At 43.6% G+C, this 23484-nt stretch overlaps 2 protein-coding genes across 2 annotated transcripts; one reads left to right on the forward strand and one right to left on the reverse strand.

Moving 5' to 3' along the window:
- Positions 1-1747: 1747 nt before the first annotated feature.
- sft2d1 (SFT2 domain containing 1) lies at positions 1748-19081 on the reverse strand. The gene is made up of 8 exons (XM_062519310.1): positions 18903-19081; positions 17573-17659; positions 14533-14615; positions 10641-10722; positions 10034-10069; positions 9806-9864; positions 6449-6478; positions 1748-2421 (listed from the first exon to the last, which is right to left on the reverse strand). The coding sequence occupies exons 1-8, from the start codon at positions 18966-18968 to the stop codon at positions 2382-2384; spliced, it is 483 nt and encodes a 160-aa protein (XP_062375294.1). The 5' UTR covers positions 18969-19081; the 3' UTR covers positions 1748-2381.
- Positions 19082-19485: 404 nt separating this feature from the next.
- Positions 19486-21844, forward strand: LOC134063666 (transcription elongation factor SPT4-like). Its single transcript, XM_062519311.1, has 2 exons — positions 19486-19900; positions 21413-21844. The coding sequence occupies exons 1-2, from the start codon at positions 19615-19617 to the stop codon at positions 21478-21480; spliced, it is 354 nt and encodes a 117-aa protein (XP_062375295.1). The 5' UTR covers positions 19486-19614; the 3' UTR covers positions 21481-21844.
- The last annotated feature ends 1640 nt before the right edge of the window (positions 21845-23484 follow it).

The following is a 23484-nucleotide window of genomic DNA, read 5'->3' on the forward strand; positions in this document are numbered from 1 at the left end:
CATCTACAGGGGGTAGAACAATTAGGGGCCAATATCGTGAATTTGACACCCTTGTGAACAACATCCCAAATTATTTCCCAGAAAATCTATTAGAACAGTGCAATGCTGTTATCATGAAGGAAGTCCAGGAAGAGGTCAGTACAATATGTTCTGTGATACCCAGAGTCATGGCTACTGTGCTTTACATTACAGGGCGAGACATGATTTATGGCAGATTTGTTATCACTGTCGTGCAGACAGGGAAGCCATAGGAGCTCGCAGAAGTCACGGTTATCTCAGTGTTTGCTGGGACCTCAGTTCTGTGAGCTTCAAAGGGCTTCCGTTGTTCGCAAGTGCCCAAGCATACAAGTCATGTTGCTGGACCGAGAAGTAATTTATATACACGGTGGCCTCATTATGTAAACATAAACTTAGACTTAAACCACCATGGCTTCCCCACCTCAAAGCAGCGGGATTGCCTTCCTTACTGGAAGTCACCCTGAGACGCTGATTTATTCCCCAGTAATTGCACACCACATTTCTTCTTTATGGGCCTGAGTGGGAGGATGAAAGGAGGAAGACAAGCCACTCCCTGTGACACTCCGTGCCTTAAATAAAAGCCTGTCCGACTCCCAGACTGAAAACTCAGCCCAAGTTCTCGATACGTCACACACACACTGGCTCTGTTGTGCTTCTTCTGATGAACGTAGAGAGCTACAAATGTACACATTCCAACACCAATATAGGCAGGACTGCAGTGTGTAGTGCACTTCCACTTATGAGTGCACTTAGTGTGTGTGAGTGTAGGTGGACACATTGCATCTACAAAGACATACTGACATGGATGCGCTCTCCCACTCTTAGCCTACTACATCTCTATGGACTATGTGTCATAGTCATGGTATCTTGAAGCCATAATAGTTTAAATTAGAATAACAAAATATCAGTTTGCAGTAAAACATCCAATTATTAACAACGATAATTGTAAATACCATTTATTTGTCATACTGTATTGTCATATTAATCAACCCCCATCTTGTCAGGCTGTTTGAAAGCTATACAGGATGCCCCCCCAACTCCACCCCCCCACTCTTTTCATCATCATCATAAATGTCACGTGACCGGTTTTGTGTACAGTGAGCGAGCCGGCACAGTGGAGGAGGGTGGCGCCATGCGGCGCGCCGCTAACTGCTCCCGCCGCTAACTGCTCCCGCCGTCGCCATGGCAACTGCATCCATGGAATCGCTTTCAATCGCGTGCCGGATCCGCTTTGAAAACAAAACGGCAAACAAGCACCAAGAAAAACGCGCACTGGGTTATTAGGTCATGTCAAGATCACAAACGGCACGCCGGGGAAAATTGGGGCCATATCATGCCAACATATGGCTTATGATTAAAAAAGAGGGGGAGGGGTGTAAAAGGACCTCATTTACGCACGTTTGCTATATAAAGGAGTCTTTCCATGAGCATTGAGGAATAAAATGCGCTTTTAGCTAGGGTTGGGTTGGGGGGTGCTGAGAGGTGTTGTTTAATGTGGCATGCTGTGGCATGATGGAATGGCAGCTGAGTCACATTGTTGCCCCAGACAGGGCAGTAGTCTCTATTCAAGATAACCCTTCGGGAAAAAAAAAAAAATCCTAGAACGCCACAAAGTGCGTAACACAAAAGTGCCCCTCATTTACGCTGCTCCCCAACCGAAACATCAACAACACGTGCAAGTCTTCAAGCAGGAAACACAGAGAGGTCAATAATGAGCAGTAGTCCAGTGTGGAGTTCAGTGATGGTGTTTAATGCTCGCGGAGTTGCATTAAATGGAGGAGCCGTTGGTTTATATTTATATATGCATTGCACACACGTATACACACGCACACACGCACACACACACACACACACACACACACTCACACATGTGTAGAAATTCATTCTTTTGTACAAAGATCAACATGGACATGAGTCATGGTAGTAGAAAACAAAGAGAACCTGAGCATAGGACAAAACCATTGAGGCACTTCAGTGCTCATCAAAATAATACACTCATTAGATTGAATAAGGCTATCCGAGCACACTTCATCTGCTCAACATACACAGAGTATAAAATAAAATCTGACAGTTAAGCTGAAAAGAAAATCATGTTTTCAGACACATTTGCACCCAAAAAAACATATATCACAGAACAAAGAATGAAGTCAGAAAGGCAGAAATAAGAGTATTACATTTGTTTGCATATTACACAATGGTGTAGTGCTGCATTTATGTAGTTATCAAGAGCCACACTTGATAAAAAATATGATTTAAGTATATTGAAAATGGCAGAAAAAAAGATAAATTCCTTATATTAAAAAAACAATATTTTACATATTTACTCTTTTTGCGTATTGGGACCAGTCTTTAATCAAGCCTCTTTAACTCAAACAGGTGGTGAAGCATTTCATGACTGCATCTCTGCAAAACAGACCAAAAATGACAGAAAGAGAGAGAGGGAGAGAGAGAGAGAGAGAGTTTCATTAAACAGTCAGAACACAACAGGGAGAAGCAAGTTATTGTACCATTATTCATAAGCATACTTGTGGCTTGATATGGTTACCAAGTGATTACGAATGCTTTATCCCCGAGAACAGTGCAGAGTGGCAGAGAGGTTTAGAAGTTTGCTGATGTGCAACTCAAGTCTGCGTTGAAAACACGGGTTGTTTTGATGGCGCTTCTCTCTCTTCCTCTGATTTTGCCTTTGTTGTTGTGGCGGAGGCGGCAGGGCGGTGCTCCTGCATATTTAATTCTGTTTTGGCGGGAAGCCGCACGCGCTGGGAGGGCTGGACCTTCCGCTGTACGCCCCCATCCCCCCCAAACACACACACACACACACACCCCTCGACTTCCCCGCCACCTTCCCTCCATCGCTCACAGGTACGGAGCACGAGGATGATGCAACTCCAGCAGTCGCCACGGCAACAGCAGAACAAGGTCACGCCGTTTCCTTCCCCGCCCCTATGCCTTCTCTTTCTCTCCCTCCCTCCCTCGTCCTCCCTCCCTCTTTCTTTTCGGCTCTACCTCTGTCACTCTGCCTGTAGATGTGTTGCTATGCAGACTTTCACTGGCTCACTCAAAATTCAGGGGAAGAGGAGGAGGTGTGAACCAAGTCAAGGTTAAAATGAAAAGGGAGGAAGAAGGCGGGATTATGGTGGGGGGGCGGAAGAAAGAGACTCTTACCTTCTGATACGCTGTTCATTCATCTCTCTCTCTCTCTCTCTTTCTTTCTTTCTTCTCTCGCTCTCTCTCTCACTCTCTCTCTCTCTCTCTCTATCCATTAGATCCTACACCACTCTCTCTAGTAAACACTGAAGCCTAAGTGCTGAACTCAGAAAATCACAAAATGAATAAATGATGATGATGAGATACATTTGGAATATGGCTGATGAAATAGCTGTGCAACGGATGCTTTAAATACAACCCAAAATAAGCAGACTAAGGAGATAAATAAAGCTCCAGGCTGCACCATGTGAGCTTTGACTGATGAATTTTAACACCGACACAAAAAAAAACCCACAGTAAGAAACCAATCCTACAGAATATTTTTGAGAATTTTAACTGATTGATTGATTGATTGATTGATTGAGGAAGACGGTAATTGAAAATACATAAATACATTTAATTTAGAAATAAAAATGTGATTCCAACTCAAATTTGAGAATTTGTTTTTAGACTGTGTGTGGGTGTGTGTGTGTGTGTGTGTGTGTGTGTGTGTGTGTGTGTGTGATGGCAGAGCGGGCTCTCAGAAAAAGGAAATGTCCAATCATAGTCACACAAAAAGGACAGTGTGCGATTTACCCCTTACAAATCTCCCCAACAATGGCGGGGGCTTTAGAAGCATCACACGCGAGCCGGACAAAGAAGACCGGGGCTGGCCCTGCAGATCTCATTATAGCACGAGAAGACTCCTAAAGAGCATTAGCCAAATGAAGGCAGAAATCATATCTCAATATGGCCATACCAGCTCCCCCACACCCAGAGGCAGCTCCAAGAGCGCCTGAGGCAGGGGCTGGGTGGGGCAGGGGTGGGGGCACTTTAGCTGTCAGGATAGATTAGGGGCCCATGTGTACGATGACCCCCCAACCCCCTTTGGGTGAAGGGGAGGGGTCCGACGTGAGGGGAGAAAAGTGGGGGAAGGACCTCTGGACACCTCTGAGGTAGGGAGAGCGGCGGCCATTAGCCATTATATATGGAATGGGCAGGGCTAGGCTGGGCTGGGCTGGGCTGGGCTGGAGGGGTGGGGTGGGGACAGCATGGGGCTGAGGTGCGAAGCACTTTGTTTACGTTGCTACTGTTTTTGTTGTCGTCGTTTGTGTTGCTCCGTCACTCTGTCAGGTCAGCCAGGTGCTCCAAGGAAACCTGTTCCCATCACTTTCAGTTCCCAGCACATTCCATCGCCACCCCCCCCCCCCCCCCCACCCCAAAATAACCCTCACATTAATGATGCTCATCACTAACAATAAATAACCACCACCACAATAAATGGGGGGAAAAGAGACGGAGAGAAAAACAACTGATCCCAACCAATGGGAATGAAGCCGGCCCTGTGATGCTGCACAGCTGTGTGCTCGGCCAGCACGAGAAGCGCTATTTACAGTGAGGAGAAAATGTATTTGATACCATGCTAAAGTTGCCTAAAAAGAGGAATAGAAAATCGTCATTTGACAATTGATCTTAATGTCTTAATTCAAAAATTGAGTAAAAATAAAACCGCTAAGTACGCCAATTTTCTTTGTGATGGAAGAATGTTTCGTAAATAAATAAATGTTCTTCCTAAATGCTAGGGGGAAGTAAGTATTTGACCCCCAATGTAACCCTATGGGAATTCAACACATAGGGTTAACATAGGGGCGGGCAGATTTTTATTTTTTAAGGCCAGCTATTTTATGGATTCAGGATATTATGCATCCTGATAAAGTTCCCTTGGCCGTTGGAATTAAGATAGCCCCACATCATTACATACCTTTCACCATAGCTAGAGATTGGCATGGTGCTTTTTCCAGTAGGCCTATTAGCCTGTTTGATGCTCATTGAGCTCAATGCAAATCAAACAGGCTAATAGGCCTACTGGAAAAAGCACCATGCCAATCTCTAGCTATGGTGAAGGGTATGTGATGATGTGGGGCTATTTTAATTTCAAAGGCCAAGGGAAATTTATCGGGATGCATAATATCCTAGATCCATGAAATAGCTGGCCTTTAAAAATAAAAATCTGCCTGCCCCTATGTTAACCCTATGTGTTAAATTCCCATAGGGTTACATAGGGGGTCAAATACTTCCTTCCCCTAGCATTTAAGGAAAACATTTATCTATTTACGATACATTCTTCAATCACAAAGAAAATTGGTGTCCTTGGCGGTTTGATTTGTACTAATTTTTTGAGTTAAGGCATTAAGATCAATTGTCAAATGATGATTTTATATTCCTGTTTTAGCAGGGTATCAAATACATGTGCTCCTCACTGTACATATCGGCTGCCGACAGAGCTCCGCGCTCAATGGCTAATTTTTTAACCCCTAAAACGCCGCTGGCCTCAAGCCATGAAGGTATTAATACTAAATACCCTCACACACTGGCCAGGGCAGAGGAGAGGGGAGGGGACGGAGAGAAACAGAGACAAACAAGCGGCCATTTGCGTGGCCCAGAGATGGGCACAGTGATGGTGGGGTCTTCCCCGGGATTAGGGCCCATATGGTGGAGAACAACAGGCGTGCCGTTTACGAGTAAATAAAAACATGTTTTCAGTCAAGGATTAGTGACTCATCCACGATTCCAACCCCCCTGAACCCTATACGCCCTCCACAGGAGTGTGTGTGTGTGTGTGTGTGTGTGTGTGTGTTTTATGAGCTAACACGCTACCATTTGTGTACGCGACGTCTGTGATTCTATGATGCAATTAGCGGGTTTGGTATTTCAATTATGCTGGAAATCTGGCTCAATGAGGTGTACTTAACACACATGGCATAATTACTGGGGAACCCTACAGATGTAGGGATGAACATATGCGGATTGGGCAACTACATGAGAAGCTGAATATTAATTGGAGGACAAAGAAGGAGATTAGAAAGCTGAGAAAAAATAAGCAGAAATGTAAAAGTCCAGCTTCAGAGTGTACGTCCTGCCATGTATTGGTTCTACTGGTGCGCTTGGCACAGGTGATTTCACTAATGACCTGATTTACCTGACTTAAGAGCTGTGCTAATTAGAATCAGCTGATTAAGTGAATGGTTGGAACAAGAATGTGCCAGGACCTTTATACCTCTGAAAATAAGTAAAACAGGCACCAACTGCTTCAACAAAGTGTTTGTTAAAACCCATGAGCACAAACCACTTCATAGAACAGGATTATGTAGTACAAAAACATGCTAAATGCTCTTTTGTCTGTTTATTTAGCTATGTATTTGTTTGTTTATTTATTTAAAGAAAGCAAATAAGTCCTCCTTACCTTGCAAATGGAATGTAGGAGATGCTGTACCTGAAAGAGAAAAGCAAATGGGGTCAGGACAGAGCTGAATGGTTTTGGGTTCTACTGGGTTGAGCCACAGGGCACGGGCCTTTTGTATACAGTTCCTCTCACACAATGACCGTCCTCGATATCAGTCTGGCTCATCCCAATGAAAAACAACAACAACCTTTGTTGAGGGAATTCACTGGTAGGTGGACGACTATAAAATGAACTGCAGCCTCGTAACACAGTCAGATCAGATGTGAGCTTTATGCCAAAAAAGGATGGGGGGGGGGGGGGGGGGGGTGCCTTCTGGACAATTTCAGAAGTGCTCTGGTCAGGAGTGAGTAAGCTGAATAAAATTACCCTTACATAAGAAATCACCCCGCGATACACAACACACACGTGAATATTACGTAAACTTGTAATTTTTGGGCAAATTTGATCATACACACATAATCATAACCTATGAACACAGAATAATTACGTTACAATAAATGGCACTATTAGCCGGAGCAAGGCATGTCCGTTTTGTTTTCTTTTTCAACCTAGTAGTTGCCCCATGTGCAACGGTCAGTTCCCAAGAGAGACCATTATGTTGTCAAAAATCATCACATCAACATAATCACAGTATTACGTCCATCCGTATAAACACACCCTTGCGATCACAGCAGGACAGCTTTAATCAAAGGCCAGAGGGACGAGGCACGATTTTAAATCCCCGGGCTTTACTTTGACAAGAATTACGCTTTCTCCCCCCCACAAAGCAAAAGCGGATAAAAAAAAAATCAAGGGGTTATTAAACGCTCTGAAATAAATAAACGCGCGCGGAAGACAAATAAACAAGCGGACAAGGAGACTGCAGATCAAGTGGAACGGGGTTTTCTGGAGAAGGGTCTCGGGAGCACGCTCAAGCTCACTCCTCCCCCACAGAGGCCATTCCTGGAATCTCCCCCGTTTCCTTGTGTCTTCACAGTGAATCTGCCAGGTTTGGACTTAATGATCCAAACACTGAACAGTTACACACACACACACTTGTGTGCATCTGTATGAGTGCGTGTATAGATGTGTTGTGTGTGTGTGTGTGTGTGTGTGGGAGAGAGGTGAGTATGCATGTGTGTGTGTGTGTAGGTGTGTGTGTGTGTAGGTGTGTGTGTGTGTGTGTGGGAGAGGTGAGTGTGCGTGTTGAGGCAAACATAAGTATATTTTAAGGACGTTGTACACGTCAGCTGTGGGGAGAGGGCGCAGACTGACTCAAGCATGCGAGAGACGATTGTGCCGTCAATGAAACCGACAGCCATTAAATGACCCAGTGACGTGTGAGGCTGCCAAACGAGCAGTTCCGGCAAACACCCCCTCAGCTGCCTACACATTCTCCCTACCTCTCTGACTCTCTCTCTCTCACACTCTCTCTCTCTCTCTCTCTTCCACACTCACGATCACATATGCACGAGCAACATACAATGACGTGCTTTTAAAACGATAGCTACATTCCTAGCTGTAAAACATATCTAATCCCAAACACACACCCCACATGATAAGCACAAACACACAATTGGCAAGCACACAGGACCCACTGGAACCCTTCTCTAATGCTTGCTTGTGTTTGGTGACAAGGCTTTTAACAGCGCTGACATGCTAATAGTTCCTAAGTGTCACCCTCAAAGTGACCCACACAGATTGCTTGTCCCTGAGACAGCTCGATTTGCCATAAGCACCAAGGGAATCCAAACACACACACACACGCGTCCGCATCTCGCTCTCTCTCTCTTAACAAAGCTTTCCCCAAGCAGATGACCCCTGACCACACGCGTCGGGTGAGGTCAGACTAATAATAGCCTCCGCTCTCCTGCCCCCTCGCTGGCCTCGCGGTGCTGCTGACTAAAGGCCTCGGTGCCAACTGTGTGCACCTGGTCGCGCACCTGTGGCCTGGCGCTTCCTTGCGGCCCTGCCAAAGGGTCAGGACGAGCTTAGCGGATCAGATTAGCTCTCCACTGCTCTCCTCTCCTCTGCTCCCTGGTCCTGCAGGCCTGCTCGGCTGAGCCCGACATGAGCTGAGCTGATTTAGCTGTAGCGATACTAACCCCCCCTCCCCACCCCCCCACCCTCACCCTCCCATCTGCCTGGGCAGGGCCCGATCTAAGGACTGTGGGAAAGACATGGTGTGTGGAGATGTGTGTGAGTGAGTGTGTGAGTGTGTGCGCATGCAGGAGATATCGCAGGTGTGCATGTAGAAAATGAATGCAGATATGCACACAAAACGCCCATGCATCTGAGTGTTTCTATGCAAAGCAGGTATAAGCTGTGAAAGAGAGTGTGTGTGTGTGCGTGTGTCTGTGTGTGAACTGAAGGAGTAGTCTCAGGTTGTCCCATGATGAGAAGTCATGAAATAGTGACTCAAATAAAGTCCAGTAGCTGGAGGAAGCACATATCGATATCAAATATTGATACGACACATCAGAACGATACGGCGCCTTGCGATATGATATTTCAATATCAATATATCCTCCCACCCACACAAACCATTTAAGCATATAGGGCTCAGGATCGTGACGTGAAAACTTTGCGGGCAGCCATGTTGGCAGCCTCACTCCTTAGTTTACTATGCGCCTTGTAAGGATTTACTCCCGCCTGTTAGTGTGTTCCTGTTACTTAGTTTTTGCCCTCTTGGTCGTATGTTGCTGTGTAGTGGGGTGTAACAGCACATAGAGATGATGACTGAGCAAAGCTCACCTGGTGAGCTGTTAATGTCAGACCAGCAGCACGGTTTACACTGAGGCAGTCAAGCGCTCTTCTCTGCCAAGGTCCTGAAGCACAGGATCCTCAGATCGCAACACAGAGTTTAAAGCCGTTTAAGAATGTGGCCTATTTTCATTTCACACATGACATGGGAGTTCATATGTAGCCGCTGAGCGGGAGGATCACCAACAACAGTGTCAGCGGCCTGGGAAACGTCCATCGCGGCCGAAATAAAATTGAAGTCGATAAGCTCTGATTCACCGGCACCAAGTGGCTCTGATCCAAGACAGGAATGGGCTCTTCTTCCTGCCAAGTTCCTCTGAAGCAGTGGGGCATGGTGTGTGTGTGTGTGTGTGTGTGTGAGCGTGGCCAAACGTGAGGAGCTCATCTTAAGACCTTACCCATTAACTGGATTTAATCTTGCACGTGGGCCATGTGCCCTAAGTCAAGGCTCAGCTTCCTCTCCCTCTCTCTCTCTCTCTTGTACGCACACACACACACACACACGGTCCTCCACTGACACAGAATCCCTCTTTAGTGTACACCAACAATAGCCTGATGGGGACTGAGAATGCCTGAGCGGAAGCCACAGTGCGGAGGGAGAAATCGGACACTCACCATGTCATGGCCAAGAACTGTAAAATGCAGAAGATTATAGCCAGTCCCTTTTTATGCCACTGCGGAGGAACAAGAATGGGGAGACATGCAGTAAATAAGAAGGACACTAAAAAAAACAACCACAAGAAGAATAAAGACAAACTGACATGTAGTAAAACGTCTTTGAATATATGTTCAGATATTGAATGTTTAAAATAAACTAAACAAAAAACAACAACAAACACTTACCCAGAAAACAGCGCACAGTGTCAAAATCAGACAGAGCTAAAAGAAAGAAAAAGGTTGTAAACATTCCAACATTCACTGATGATGAACAACTAAAAATACTACCCTAGCAAAACACAATAGCAGGAATTAGACCACTGTCCTTCTTAGTCCAGTATGATTTGCAGTTGTCCATTAATAATGCCTCGGGGACATGTGCAGGGTTTAGAAATAGATTATCTGGAAAGTAACATGCAACGCTGCTTTGCTTTAAGAGCAAGCTTAAGACTGGCATGGTAAGCGGCCCCTAATGCCAATGGACGTCTTAAGATGCTTCAAATCTTTAATTGCGAACTGCTAAATGCTTGGTGGGTAGAGTGGTCTGTGGTGTGTTTGGCCGTTCTCTACAGTTCCTCTATGTCTGTGTGTGTGTGTGTGTGTGTGTGTGTGTGTGTGTGTGTGTGCGTGCGTGCACAAAAGAAAAATCAGGACAGGGTGAACAGAGAATGTAGAGCAACAGAGCTGGCTTTCTGAAACAGAATGCTAAACTGTTTCACCACTTTTCAAATATTCATTGTTTCTAAGGAAACGTAAAATTGTGTAGGAGTGGAGGCGGCCTGTGGGTCGTTACCAGCATGACACAGGTGGCGATGAGTCTGGTGGGCTCAAACATGCGCTTCAGCTGTTTCAAAGGCCCCATCAGGAAACAGGTGCTTTGGGAGAAAACACACACACACACACAAACACAAACGTGTGAGACCACTTCTGCAGTGTAAACACAGTGCAGAGACCCTTATGACTCATGACACACACAAGCACACACTCAAGCACACAAGCACACACACAAACACACACACACATACTTGCAGTGCAATAAGGCTAGCCCATTATACTACAACATAAAGAGGATCTAGCAGCCAGTAAGCACCATTATGACAAGGCCTGCCAGCATGACTAAATGTGCTCCCCCAGTCAACCACCAGGCGTTTGCCTATGTCTCTTCCACACCAATGTGTGCCTTAGGTGTCGACCATTAAGATGGCGTTGGTGGAGACTAACTCACTGGCGTGTGAATGACGGCAGCTTGCAACGTGTGTGTGTGTGTGTGTGTGTGTGTGAGAAAAAGATAGCCTCCGCGTCAGAGGCTTTCCTGTCAAAGAGCTCCGCACTGATTGCCAGACGTCAGGGGGGGAAAAAATGGCCAGTCACCCTGGTGACGCAGGCTCGCATCCCCTCCCTCTATTTCTGTGTGCATCACTGCCTCTCCGACTGTAGGTGAGCAGGAGCAGGAGGGCACTCCTGGGAGTCTATGACGAGCATCCGCATCCGGGTCTCGCCTCGGCTCTTTCTCTCTCTCTCCCTCCCTCTCTATCTCTCTCTCTCTCTCTCCTTCTCTCTCTCCCTCTCTCCCTCTCTCCCTCTCTCTCTCCACGTCATGTCGGCTCTCGTAGAGAAGAGAGTGAAATGAGCCGATGGTTAACTCCCTCTCCTCCCGGTGACATCCTACCGCAGCTGTTCCATTGCTCTCGCATTCCACAATCAATCAGCCTTGAGCGTGGAAAAAGGTGACTTGTCGCTTTCATGTGATTTACATGCAAGTGTAACCAACTCCTGTTCATTAGGACTGCAACTAACATACATCTGTCAGCTGTACATCTGATACATTATTTTTTCGATTAATCGAAAGTTGTTTGATTAAAGCAATGACAGAAAACGCTGTAAAAGTTGATCAGCGTCCATATCCATAAGACATTTAGTTTACTATCAAAGAGTAGTGAGCAAAGTTAAAAGTATTTAAGTTTGAAAAGCTGCTATAAGAGAATATTGAAGTATTTCCCTTGAAAAATGACATAAACCAGTTAACAAAACACCAAAATAGTTAGAGACAAATTTTACTATATGCTGTGTTCCTCTATTATACCATTTCTCTTAGATCTCTCTATCTATTTGTAATAAATGCTTAGTTCTTAACAGCACTTGAGCCAGAAGAAGACACATGTCCCTGCCCTCAATGTTGCTGTTTTGAATCTTGTTGTATTTGGAGCCAAGACATGGATCCTAGAGCCTCGGGCCACTGTAAAGGGCATCAGTGAAAGAAACGCAATAATCCATTCAGTTCTCTCATGGTCTCAGAACACATATCACAAAGCAAACGGAACTCTTAAGACAGCACTTAAAACAGCTTTCCTGAGGCACTTAAAGCCAGACAGTAAACATTGCTTTAACCAAGCGCAGGGTGTGGGGACGGATCAGGTAGGGCTCATGTGTTGCCAGGGCACTTCAGTCCGAGACAATGGTGGTGTTTTCCTACATCTTAAGACTTCTTTGCTCAGACTAGCCCCAGATTGGGGACAGGGCTGGTTACGGTTCAGAACTAAGTCCTCACGGCAGGCTGTGAAAGTTTGCAAACAGCTTATGGCTATTATAAAAAGTGGCCGTGAGCCAACAACAGTCAGTCGGTCAGTCACATGATTCACCTGCTGCCACTGTGCTGACACAGTGACCAACGAGGAAACAGAACCACAAGAGACTGCCATGACACTCCGTGGTAAATTGCCCAGAGTGTAAATTGTCCAGTGAAGTATTTAAAGCCATTCAACCATCTCTAGTCTAGACGTCCCAGCACACTCGCCACACTCTAGAAATTCAAATGTGTGCACTCACTCAGCTGACAGGCATTTGACTACCAGTGTAACAACAACACAGACATGGACTGAGGCCTCTGGCTCTGCATCTGAGACACTGACAGGGAAGCCAATGGCTTTGGTTGGCATCCAGTGGGAGCTTCCACGTTACAGCTTCAGGGTTTTTTTTTTAAGCTTGACCCACACACGAGTTAATGATTGTGTTTCCTCCAAGGAATTTCAGAGAGAGAGAGAGAGAGAGAGAGAGAGAGAGAGAGAGAGAGAACTAGAGAGAGTCTGAGAGAGAAAGGAGGAGAGAACAAGGTGTTCCAACACCAAGCTTGTATATTAGCAACACGTTACAGTTGTCAATGTGGCCTGCTAATCATATCAGGAGGTGAAGTTGAGATAACCACACTTCTGTCCTATTCCACAAGGTCAGAAGGTATGATGACATCATAGCTCGCTAATATAATGACAATGAGTCAAAGACCAGGTAATGTTTAAAAGTTTTAACATTAATCCTAGACATAATGAGGTCACAAAACCTTCAAAATTACAATTTCCAAAAATAAACAACTCGCAAAATAGGCAAGCTCAACATTTCAAACACTGTGATCAGACTAAATCTGGTTATTGGCAATGCAGTTGTGCACCCATTGATGACCAAAGTGAACTGAGATGTGGATCACACACACTGGGCCAGGGTTCACTCAGTTCTCCTGCGTAGTGTCTTTTGAAAATGCTCAAAGAGGACACCCGACACCTGACAGAAAATGGGACACACAGACTACTCAGGTGCTCCATCTAAGCAAATGTGCACAACCAAAACAGGGTATGAAACCGAATACAATGACAAAGACGTCCCAATGTCTGTGCCATGCCTACTGACTGGGTGTGCTGATAACCTGAGCCTTGTTTGATCTGATGGTGTGGTTAAGGAGCACTTGCTAGGCCTGTTTTAAGGTGTCAGTTCAGCCCTCAGCTGTCACAAGCCCCATAGTAACCATCCCACACAGAGGGACCAAAAACAGAGAGATAAAATGCACCTTCCCCAACACACACACGAACACGCACACGCACACGCACAGGCACACACGCACACACGCACACACGCACACACGCACACACGCACACACGCACACACACACACACACACACACACACACACACACACACACACACACACACACACTTTAAGATTCACCAAGAATACACACATTGTAAATGCAGAGCCAAACAAGTTGGAAGAGGGCCTTCCCTCGAGACTGTGTGAAAGGACACCATGTTCACACTTAGCACATCTTACATCATCAGCAAGTGATGATTAACAGTCCAGTCCAAAAAAAAAAAGTTTTTTTTCAAATAATGAGCACTCAACTGAGTGCAGCTCGGCACCAATTTCATTACCAAAATTCACAAACATGGGCATCCTGGGGGGGGGGGGGGAAGCAATTCATTTGTATTTAATTGCTCTGATCTTCCCCTTCAATCCACAGAGCCGGGATCAGAGGAAGGAACAAGGAGAAATGAACAGGAGAACAGCGGGACTGTGAACAGGCTGTTCTGTAACACTTGAACACCTATGGATCAGGTCAAGGGGGGCAATTCACTTAGAGCTGCCCCCACTCACACACAGGGGTCGTTACCATGGAGAAGGATTTTGCTAGACTCTTTGAGTTTACACAACAGTACAGCATCTCAGGTGAAGGGAGGTTGTGTGTGTGTGTGTGTGTGTGTGTGTGTTAGTCACAAACACTACCAAGCGCATCCATCCACACTTTCCTATAAACACGAGCTTAGCACAAAAGGTGGTAGCCATTGACTGGTTAGTTTTGAGTAAAAACAAGTTATGAGCTAGAGAAATTCATCAAAACGAAATGCTATTCACAGCCTTACCTGGCAAGGGCAGCGAGGTTCCCCAGAGTGTAGAACACAGCGAAGAGCTTGATGCCATTTGGCAAGAAGAGCAGTGCTGATCCCTGTAAGAACAACACAAGAGAGACCTCAGTGAATAATCATGCCACTCACTAAACTTGAGTAAAGTGAACATTATGTGAAACACGAAACAAATTTCAAAGATTCAAAATGATTCAAATTGGGAACACGAGAGAGGTGGATTTTTAGTAAGCAAATCCATGGCCACACAGTTGAGAAGCAAAACCATGTCACGCTAGTCACGCTTGGGTTAAAGCTCCATCTAGGGGTTACAGCTAGAATTGCAGAAATAAAACCACATTCTCTCACACGCTACTTGGGACAGAAGCATGTTTTAAAGGTTAAAATAAGTAGATAAATAAGTAGATAAGAAGACAAATATAAGGCGGCCAGTGTGTGTTCCACACCTCCCAGACTAGAAAAAGAGGAGAGCTGTAGAGAAGTAGGCCGTCACCACAAAAGGTTTTGCATGAGCCTGCCATGTGCCACAGTTGAGAGGAGGTGTTGAGGACAGTATAAACTGTGTTATCAGCACAGATCCTCCACCAACTCACACATAGGCCAACTGCCACTCAGCAATGGAGAGTGAGGGAGTGAGAGAGACAGAAGCAATGTTTACATGGACAGTTTTTTTGTCATTTCGAATAAAACTATTCCGATTGAAAATGTGCCGTCTGTTTACATGGGTACAGCACATTCTATTCCGATCAGGTGCTTTCAGGCGCTTTTAAAATCTTTGATCGGAATAGCCGTTGTTGGCTACTTTTCATTGGGAAGATATAGCAGTCAATCGTAGTCGACCGTATACATTAGTGTTCATTTGGAATAGGAACGGACTACACCACCTCTTCCATTCCGATTAAAATTCTGGTCGGATCAGGAATTTTCAATTAAATCCGATTGAGGTGTTTACATGACTATTTTTATTCCGTTTCTAATCAGAATAGAAGTGTTCATGTAAACGTAGCTAGAGACACTCAGAGAGAGAGAGAGAGAGAGAGAGAGAGAGAGAGAGAGAGAGAGAGAGAGAGAGAGAGAGAGGAGAGGGGGGGGGGGGGGGAGAGAGGGAGGGAGACAATATTTGGATAGAATGAGAAAATGGAGGTTTTGGAAATTGTATACAGTCAGGAGAAATGCATGCTTTGTTTTTGAGTCCCTTTGCAGTGGTTGTGACATTTCAACTACTTGAAACCAAAAGCTGCTGTTGACACATCAGAATGTTTTAGCTGATACAGTCACCACAACAGGCTTGCTGTTTGGACTTTGCAACGCCTCCGGTTTCTACTTCATCAAAGTTTAAATAGTGTTATACGAATGGGACATAGTTACAGTAAGACACTCACAGAGTGATCAAAAGATCAACTAGGTGTTTTGATCGCCTTGCTGAATACAAGCCAGACTATTGACCCAAAACACAATTCACAGCAATACTGGTCAGGACAGAAAGATTTGCCAATGGACTACAGTATTGCAACTCCCAGTAGTATGACGACAGCAGGAGGAAGTATTCAGAACTGTATCACTGAATCAGCAGATTTCATCAGTAATTCATCGTTGAAAGTTGCAGCACATACCCCCATGTTATGTGGAGCAACAACTGTTACAAAGTTGTTCAAAGAGATTTGAGTTATACAAAATAATCGCTGAATGAAGTCAAGACATGACATCACATAACATACAGGCCAGGGTGCCTTATACTGACACACGTGCAACTGTTAGTCAGGTTGGTGCACTGTGAACTCATAACCTGAATGCCGTGTGACTTGCCTCAGAACAGTGCACTTATGGAGTAATGCTGACATGACGCAGCACAGGTTCCCATACTCCTTCTGCTAGACAGTTAAAGGTGGTGGGCTATATTATGTTATGAGTTTTGTAGGCTTCAAGTGGTCTTCAATGCAGCCACATGCCACTCTTCCATCAACTTTCACTGTATCTAACATGGCACCACCACACACTGTATAAGGTTTGCATCTGTATCTCAAGTTTTAGTATACATTCTTGTGTCATTATATCTTAACTTTTTACTTCACTTCTTATTCAACTTATATTCTTTTATAAGTTTATGCATTATAATGTTTCTATCTCTTTTGTTCTTTGTACCTGACAAAGAAATGCATATGACATATATTATCATGATTAACTTCACTTGTGTGCGTCAAAGGAACATAGAGGTGCCTCACAGGAAAGCTATGCTCCTGCAAAGATAAGAAACTGGGGATGAGAGAGAGGTGGAATTTAGGGAGGAATGATGAAGTTTCGACCGTAGGTCATGCTGAAACGTTTTGCTCTGCTTTGCTTTAATAAAAGAACCTCTTTGCGTTGAAGAGGTCTGAGACTGTTTTGCAGAAGGGAGAATTCTCCTTTCTGGGCACTCTTTCCTCTTGGCCAGAGTTGTTGCTAAAAACAATACTACGTGTGGTGGTTCTTGTGTCTTACAATATTGGGAAGATTTTTCTGACAGTACCCCTGCCAAGATCATTTTTATATTATCAACTTCTAAATGCCTAATTGTAAGTATGTTTGGTCAACTGCTGTTGTCCAATATAATCCAATACAACAACTGTCAAATATGGACGATTTCTATTCCAATCCAAAATGTTGCTTCAGAGCCACTGCACAGAGAGGAGGTGTGTTTCATTGTCAGCAGAGTTCAAATATTAACAATCTCTTCCTATCATTGTGGACCGCACTTTTAATGTTTCCTGAGCTTGTGGTGTCAAGCAGCAGAGTCCGCTTAGGCCTTATAAAGGTAAATAATAAAAATCTGTCAGAGAAATAGTGTACTTCATACGTTGTAATGACTATCATCATTGCAATATCAGGGATTACTACAAAAAAACAGTTTGTAACATTCTATGGGAACAGTAGCGTGTAAGAAAGAAATAAACTGTGAGAATTCAGGAGCTGTTGTTTCAGACTAACAGTAATGGCTGTCAAACTCCTGGCCTTGGAGGTCTGGTCAAGAGGAAACGGAGTTATTGTTGATAATGAGACTCACGAGTATGGAGCACAGGACCCCTGAAGCGAAACAGACGAGAAACCACTTCACCCGGGTACTGTAGCTCAGCGTGGACGAGTCCAGGACCTACAGTAGCCAGAACAATGGAAGGATGTCACAAGACAAGAAATAAGCATTGCAACGGCCTCCAGACTTCCTTGATGCCTCTACCATGCTCAGGGGTGTAGAGCACGGCCACATATCTAATCGTTCAGTCACGCCAAGTTACTAAGGGTTCATTTTTCTCTTAAAATCTTAAAATGGAGAACACAGTGGAGATATCAATATAGTGCGGATCTTTGCTGCCTAGGGATGGATTTAGATCATTTCGATTAGCAGTCCCACAATTCCTCATAAAATCAACACTGGTCAAAAGCAATAGAAGAATTGAATATTTGAAACAAAAATGAAAGTAAAGAGCGGGACATCTAAACTATGCATCTGGGGTCCCATGTCAAAAATCACATAGTTTGACAGCCATGCAATGACAGTAAAACATCACAAGAACTTACCTCCCATGATCCATCACTTCATGAAAGCATGAAAAAGGCATCAATTCAGCATTCCATTAATACAATTTCATCAATCAATCTAAAATGGGCTACATGTTAACAGCCAGTGGATGCTCTCAAACCTGTGAGTCTGTAGGCTATACACCCCACATCACAGGGAGGTCACAAATCATACTGTGACAGAATGCCAGGAACACAGTAGAACATTGCAAAGATCCTGTTGGGCATAACGGCTAAATCATATTTTAGACAATTCTTATTGTAGGGGGGGAAAAAACACATTTTAATAACATCTTCATATTTTCCCTTTTGGAAGCAGACAACTCGTTATTCTTCACTTGTGCTGAGAAATGCAATCCTCAGAGACACAGCACATGACAGGATGTAAACTTGTCATTTGAGTGGAGAAACATTAAACTGAGATATAGTTGATGATAGAGCTCAATTACCAAGTGCACACATTTTCAGATGACATAGCCTAATTCAAGAACCTCGGTGGCCTCTGAAAATGAGAGAAGCAGGGCCTGTGGGGAAATGTGATGTAAATGTAAGCCAGGCCTGTTTGCAACTAGCTTTAGCTACTAATTTGCTAGCAGCAAATCCGTGGCACATTCGTTGGCAGTATGGCTGTCTTTTTCTCTGCCTAAACATGCACATAGGTTCGGTAATTTAATTTGAATGACATATACATGTACATACTATAGTGGATAACTTAAAATGAACTTATGATAGTAAGACATCGCAAATGCTCGCTTACTGTCAATAACAGTATCGTATCATAGTGTCGTTAAAGTTACTTCATGTCAGTCCACAATTACCTGTGCTGTCAACCCCAACTCTTCATTTTCTTCGCGACCACTTAGAACACGACGAAGTTTATCCATTGTCGTATGTGCTTGTCGATTATTTTAACTGTTTAAGACAGAAAGTAAACTCATACAGCTACTTCCTCGACGTTTCGAAGACTCAGCTTGTTATCTGGGCGTGTCTAAACAACGCAAGGTCAGAGGGCTATGTGATGTGAGGTTCACGGGAAATGTGTGGCACACAGCACAAATCGAAACGTGGAGAATGTTCGGGAAACATCTTTTTGCATTCATTTCCTCTTTATCAAAGTTTAAATAGGCTAGATTAAATCTGCTTTATATATAATTAGCAATTTACTGGTTTGATTTTACAATTTGATTTTACAATAAGGTTTTCATAGGACCAACAACAACCATCTAGAAACAGTGATATATTTGTCCTCGAAACGCCTTGACTGTCGAACCACTGATAATTCAGCTTGAAGCATGGATGGAAAATTGATTTTGAGTGCCGTGTGTGAAGCGGTGTGAAGTCATGTGTGCGCTGATCTATTGACCAATCCAGCGGCCATCTGACCAATCCCTGTCCTGTATTGATGATGTCATCTGTAGTCGTCGACTGAAAATACACAATACCAAACAGGCTAATTCCTCGGCGCATGTTGTTGAAACCAGCTTTGTTAAACATTTAACTCACAAGCTTGCTATTATAAACCCATACATAATGGCACTAGAGACGTGTCCTAAGGATTTACGCCATTTGCGGGCTTGCCTTTTGTGCTCCCTTGTGAAGACGATTGACCAGTTTGAGTATGACGGTTGCGACAACTGCGAGGCCTATTTACAGATGAAAGGGAATCGAGAAATGGTTTACGAGTGCACAAGTTCATCTTTTGACGGAGTCGTATCGATGATGAGCCCTGAGGACAGTTGGGTTGCCAAATGGCAGAGAATTAGCAACTTTAAACCAGGAGTCTACGCAGTTACTGTGACTGGTCGCTTACCTCCAGGTATGTGTAGATCTCGGCCTTGAAACCATGTAGACTAGCCTACTTGGGTAAATGTTGGTTAGACTAGGTTGGAAAATGTACCTTATAAGGTTGAATTCTCAAGAGTGTGATGGGTGTATTTTATTTACCTTAGTAATACATGGAATGAGTAACTTCTTATGACAGACTTCCATTTGTGCTATCTCTACGTTGAAATGTTCAAATCTGAACATATCAATGAAGCTATTAAATATTTTTGGTAAATGTAATATTTTGGTTTGGATTAGGGTAGACAATTTAACATTATTCTAAAGATACTTTCAAATAGTCTTGCCACATCCTTTTCAATATGAAGGAGTAGGCCTTGTTCAAAAAGAAGTAGCCTAGCCCACATCCACCTTGAATTATGGGCAAACCACTGTCAAAGGGGTTAGGAAATCTTGAGGGGACATGGGAGGTAAAAGTTTCTGAAGCATTAATGAAACTAGCTGTTGTTCACCAGAAACTTGAAAAGAAGCAAGATGCCCCTGAAGGGAAAAAGTTATGATTGAAACTCTCTGGTAGACAGGTCTCCACAAGAAAGTATCTACCGTGGAAAGCACACTCTAGATATGAACCATGTACCCTTGAGGGTTCCACTAAGCCATTTTGATATGACTAGATGTAGGTTAGGATGTGAAGTATGTATGGCAGTAGAGTGCCATAGCCTTTTCTTAAGGGAAAAGTTGTGAAAGGTTCATCTCTAACCTGGCCAGTTGAGTTTTCTTATCATGATGCTCTGCTGTACGTTTGAAGCTGATCCTGCCTGATTATCAACGTAATTAGTGTTACATGGGTTAGGTACATCAGGTTGTTACTTGTAGATGCTGGTGCTCATGTGGGTACGGTATTTTAGTGGTTGTACCACCACTGTTCTCAGTGTACTAGGCCATGGCCTATATATTTCCGATGCACTTGTACAGTTTCATGTGTGTGGGCTTAGGCTATGTGCTGTGGGTGAAAATAAACTTCCGTCAGTAAGTTAACTCAGACACGCCACATGGGCAGATCGCTCATCTTATTTCTGGAGATATCTGTCTGAAAAGAGTTAATCGAGCTGACAGGAACACAAGGGTGCACAAAGAGCACGTCTGAAATCATACTTGCACAAACTTCATGATATCAGACTTTTTTTTGTGGTTGATAGGTCAATGTGCAAAGCTGCTTTTCTATCTAACAGACGGGCACTGGAAAACTACAGTGTAGCAAACAGGTCTTTATAGTAGGTTAGAGGTGATGTACAATTGTGAGTCAAAATAAAATGTATAAATCAAATGTATGATAGTCATTTTTTGAAATAGTCCAATTTATTTGTAAAGGTTCTTGTTTCCATCATCAAGACGAGTGTAGTTGTTGGTGTGTATATCTGCATTTATGTGTGAACATTTCACGTGAGTGTGATTGCATGTGTGATTGACAGACACACACTCACACTCATACTCACACACGCCTTTTGTAGCAAACTATTTATTTGTTCTTCTTTCCCTCTTTTAGGTGTGGTAAGGGAGTTGAAAAGCAGAGGAGTGATCTACAAATCAAGAGACACTGCAGTGAAGACATAGCTGAAGCATCATTGCATTTTATACCAATCAGTCCATGGCTGAATAATACCAGGGAATATTTTTGTCTGGGCGCTTGTACATTGTTTACTTTACTTTTAAGACAACTATGGATGATTTTATATCAGAATCTATTTTTGTCAAATGAAAATCCTCCAATGTCACCTAAGTTGTGTGAATGTACACGTCTAGTCTTTATTTACCTAGTGTTACAGGCAATATTATTGATATTTGATGGGGAGATTAAATGTTGACATGTTTGAGTAAAAAGTCAATATTGAAATCCAAGTGATTTTTTTTTCTCTTACGTTTTACCCCCTTTCCTTTTAAGTTTGTTCATGTCCTGAGTAGTAAAAGCTTGAATGCATCTCTTGTGTGTTTTCTTGAAACACTGAAACATTTGCTGCTTTCAAACCTACAGTATGACCAACAGATGGCAATGATAATACACCCATGGGCAGATGACAATAAAAGGGCACATTTACCATAGAGAAAAGAAAATAGATACCTCTGTACTCCATTTTTGTTTGAGTGAGAGTGGAGAGCAGTTTATATTGTACCTTCCAAATAGAGCTGACAGTAGAGCAATACTTTCCATGATGTTTTGAAATAAAGACTCGACTGGTCAAAAATGAGTGTGTTTTGCGCTGAGTGTGTTTTGCGCTAAACCCTCTTTCACTCACAGACACACACACACACACACACACATTCTGTATTAATTGTAAAAGGTTATTCCATAACAAAACAAAGATGCTGAACCTGTTTGAAAATGCAATGCCAACACTACTCCAAAAGCACTGTGTTAATGGGTGTCTCAGACGTCAGCTGTGGAGGATGCGAGATGCATTCTCTCTCTTTCCTTTTATGACATTTTGTGTGCAATGATGTGTTGAACGATGATATCTGTTTTAGGCTAATACCTTGATAGGCTACCTAGAGCCCTTTTATTTTTTAACACCAAGGAAGTCAAATGTGCCATCATCTGAAAATAGAAAGGAAGAGGAAACAAAAAACATCTCGGCTCATAACAACAGGTCATTATGTTAGTTCTACATGGGAAACAAAGGACTTGACAAGACCTCTGATTGCTCAGTTTCTTTTCATTCTGTCCTTAAGGTTTGCTAATTGGGCAGCCTAAGTTATAAGATGCCTTCACACTGCTACTAGAGAACACGTTTGCGCACGGTGCGCATTTGCACCCGCCAAACTGTGTGCAGGGGGAGTTTACCAGAATCTTCAGTTCTTCAGTAATTTGTGGGATTAGAAGATGATGGAGACACACATTATAGTGTTAATCCTGTCTTTCCCCAGAGAGGGGTTTTTATGCATACAGACACTTCATAGTTAACTAGAATAGCAGGGCACATACCTTCCTCAAGGCCGGACAATGGTTCAAGTGTGGATGCTCCATCCACAGCATCAGATCCAATAACAGAACAGGGCATGCGCTACTTTGGCTCTAAAGAAACCTGCTAAAGATATTATGTAAGTCTTGAATAGGTACTTTCTAACCTTATGTTTCTTAATTCATTTTATTATTGAGTGTTCCGCCCAGAATTTAACCTTTAATGGTGCGAATGAAGATCGGCTGAAATCAAAGGCTGTGGGTGCGTTAGAGTTCGATCTGGTGCCAAAACTAAAGAGTTCTTTCTTGACCAATTTCTTAGTGTCATGTGATTCTGATAAGTCGTTTTATGGGTTATCTTGATGACGAACAAACCAATCCTGTGGACAGGGATGAAAACAACAATATGATATAGGCTAGAACACTCCTATTGTGTGGGGGGATGTGGATGTAAAGCGCGTTTTTAATGGGTGTTAAAAATGTGAGGAGTTTTGTTTTGTTGTTCACATGTGTCCAACATGTAGTACAGGTATGGCTTCGATTTAATTATTACTACCTTTTGTCTTTGGGCATGACCCAATAACAGTAGGCGTGGACTGTCTTCGCTGATGCAGAGAGAAGCCATGCAGATCAGAGGCAGAGCAGAGCGCACGAGACGCAGA

The sequence above is a fragment of the Sardina pilchardus genome, chromosome 18 (genome assembly GCF_963854185.1).
Source record: "Sardina pilchardus chromosome 18, fSarPil1.1, whole genome shotgun sequence".
Classification (NCBI taxonomy): Eukaryota; Metazoa; Chordata; class Actinopteri; order Clupeiformes; family Clupeidae; genus Sardina; species Sardina pilchardus.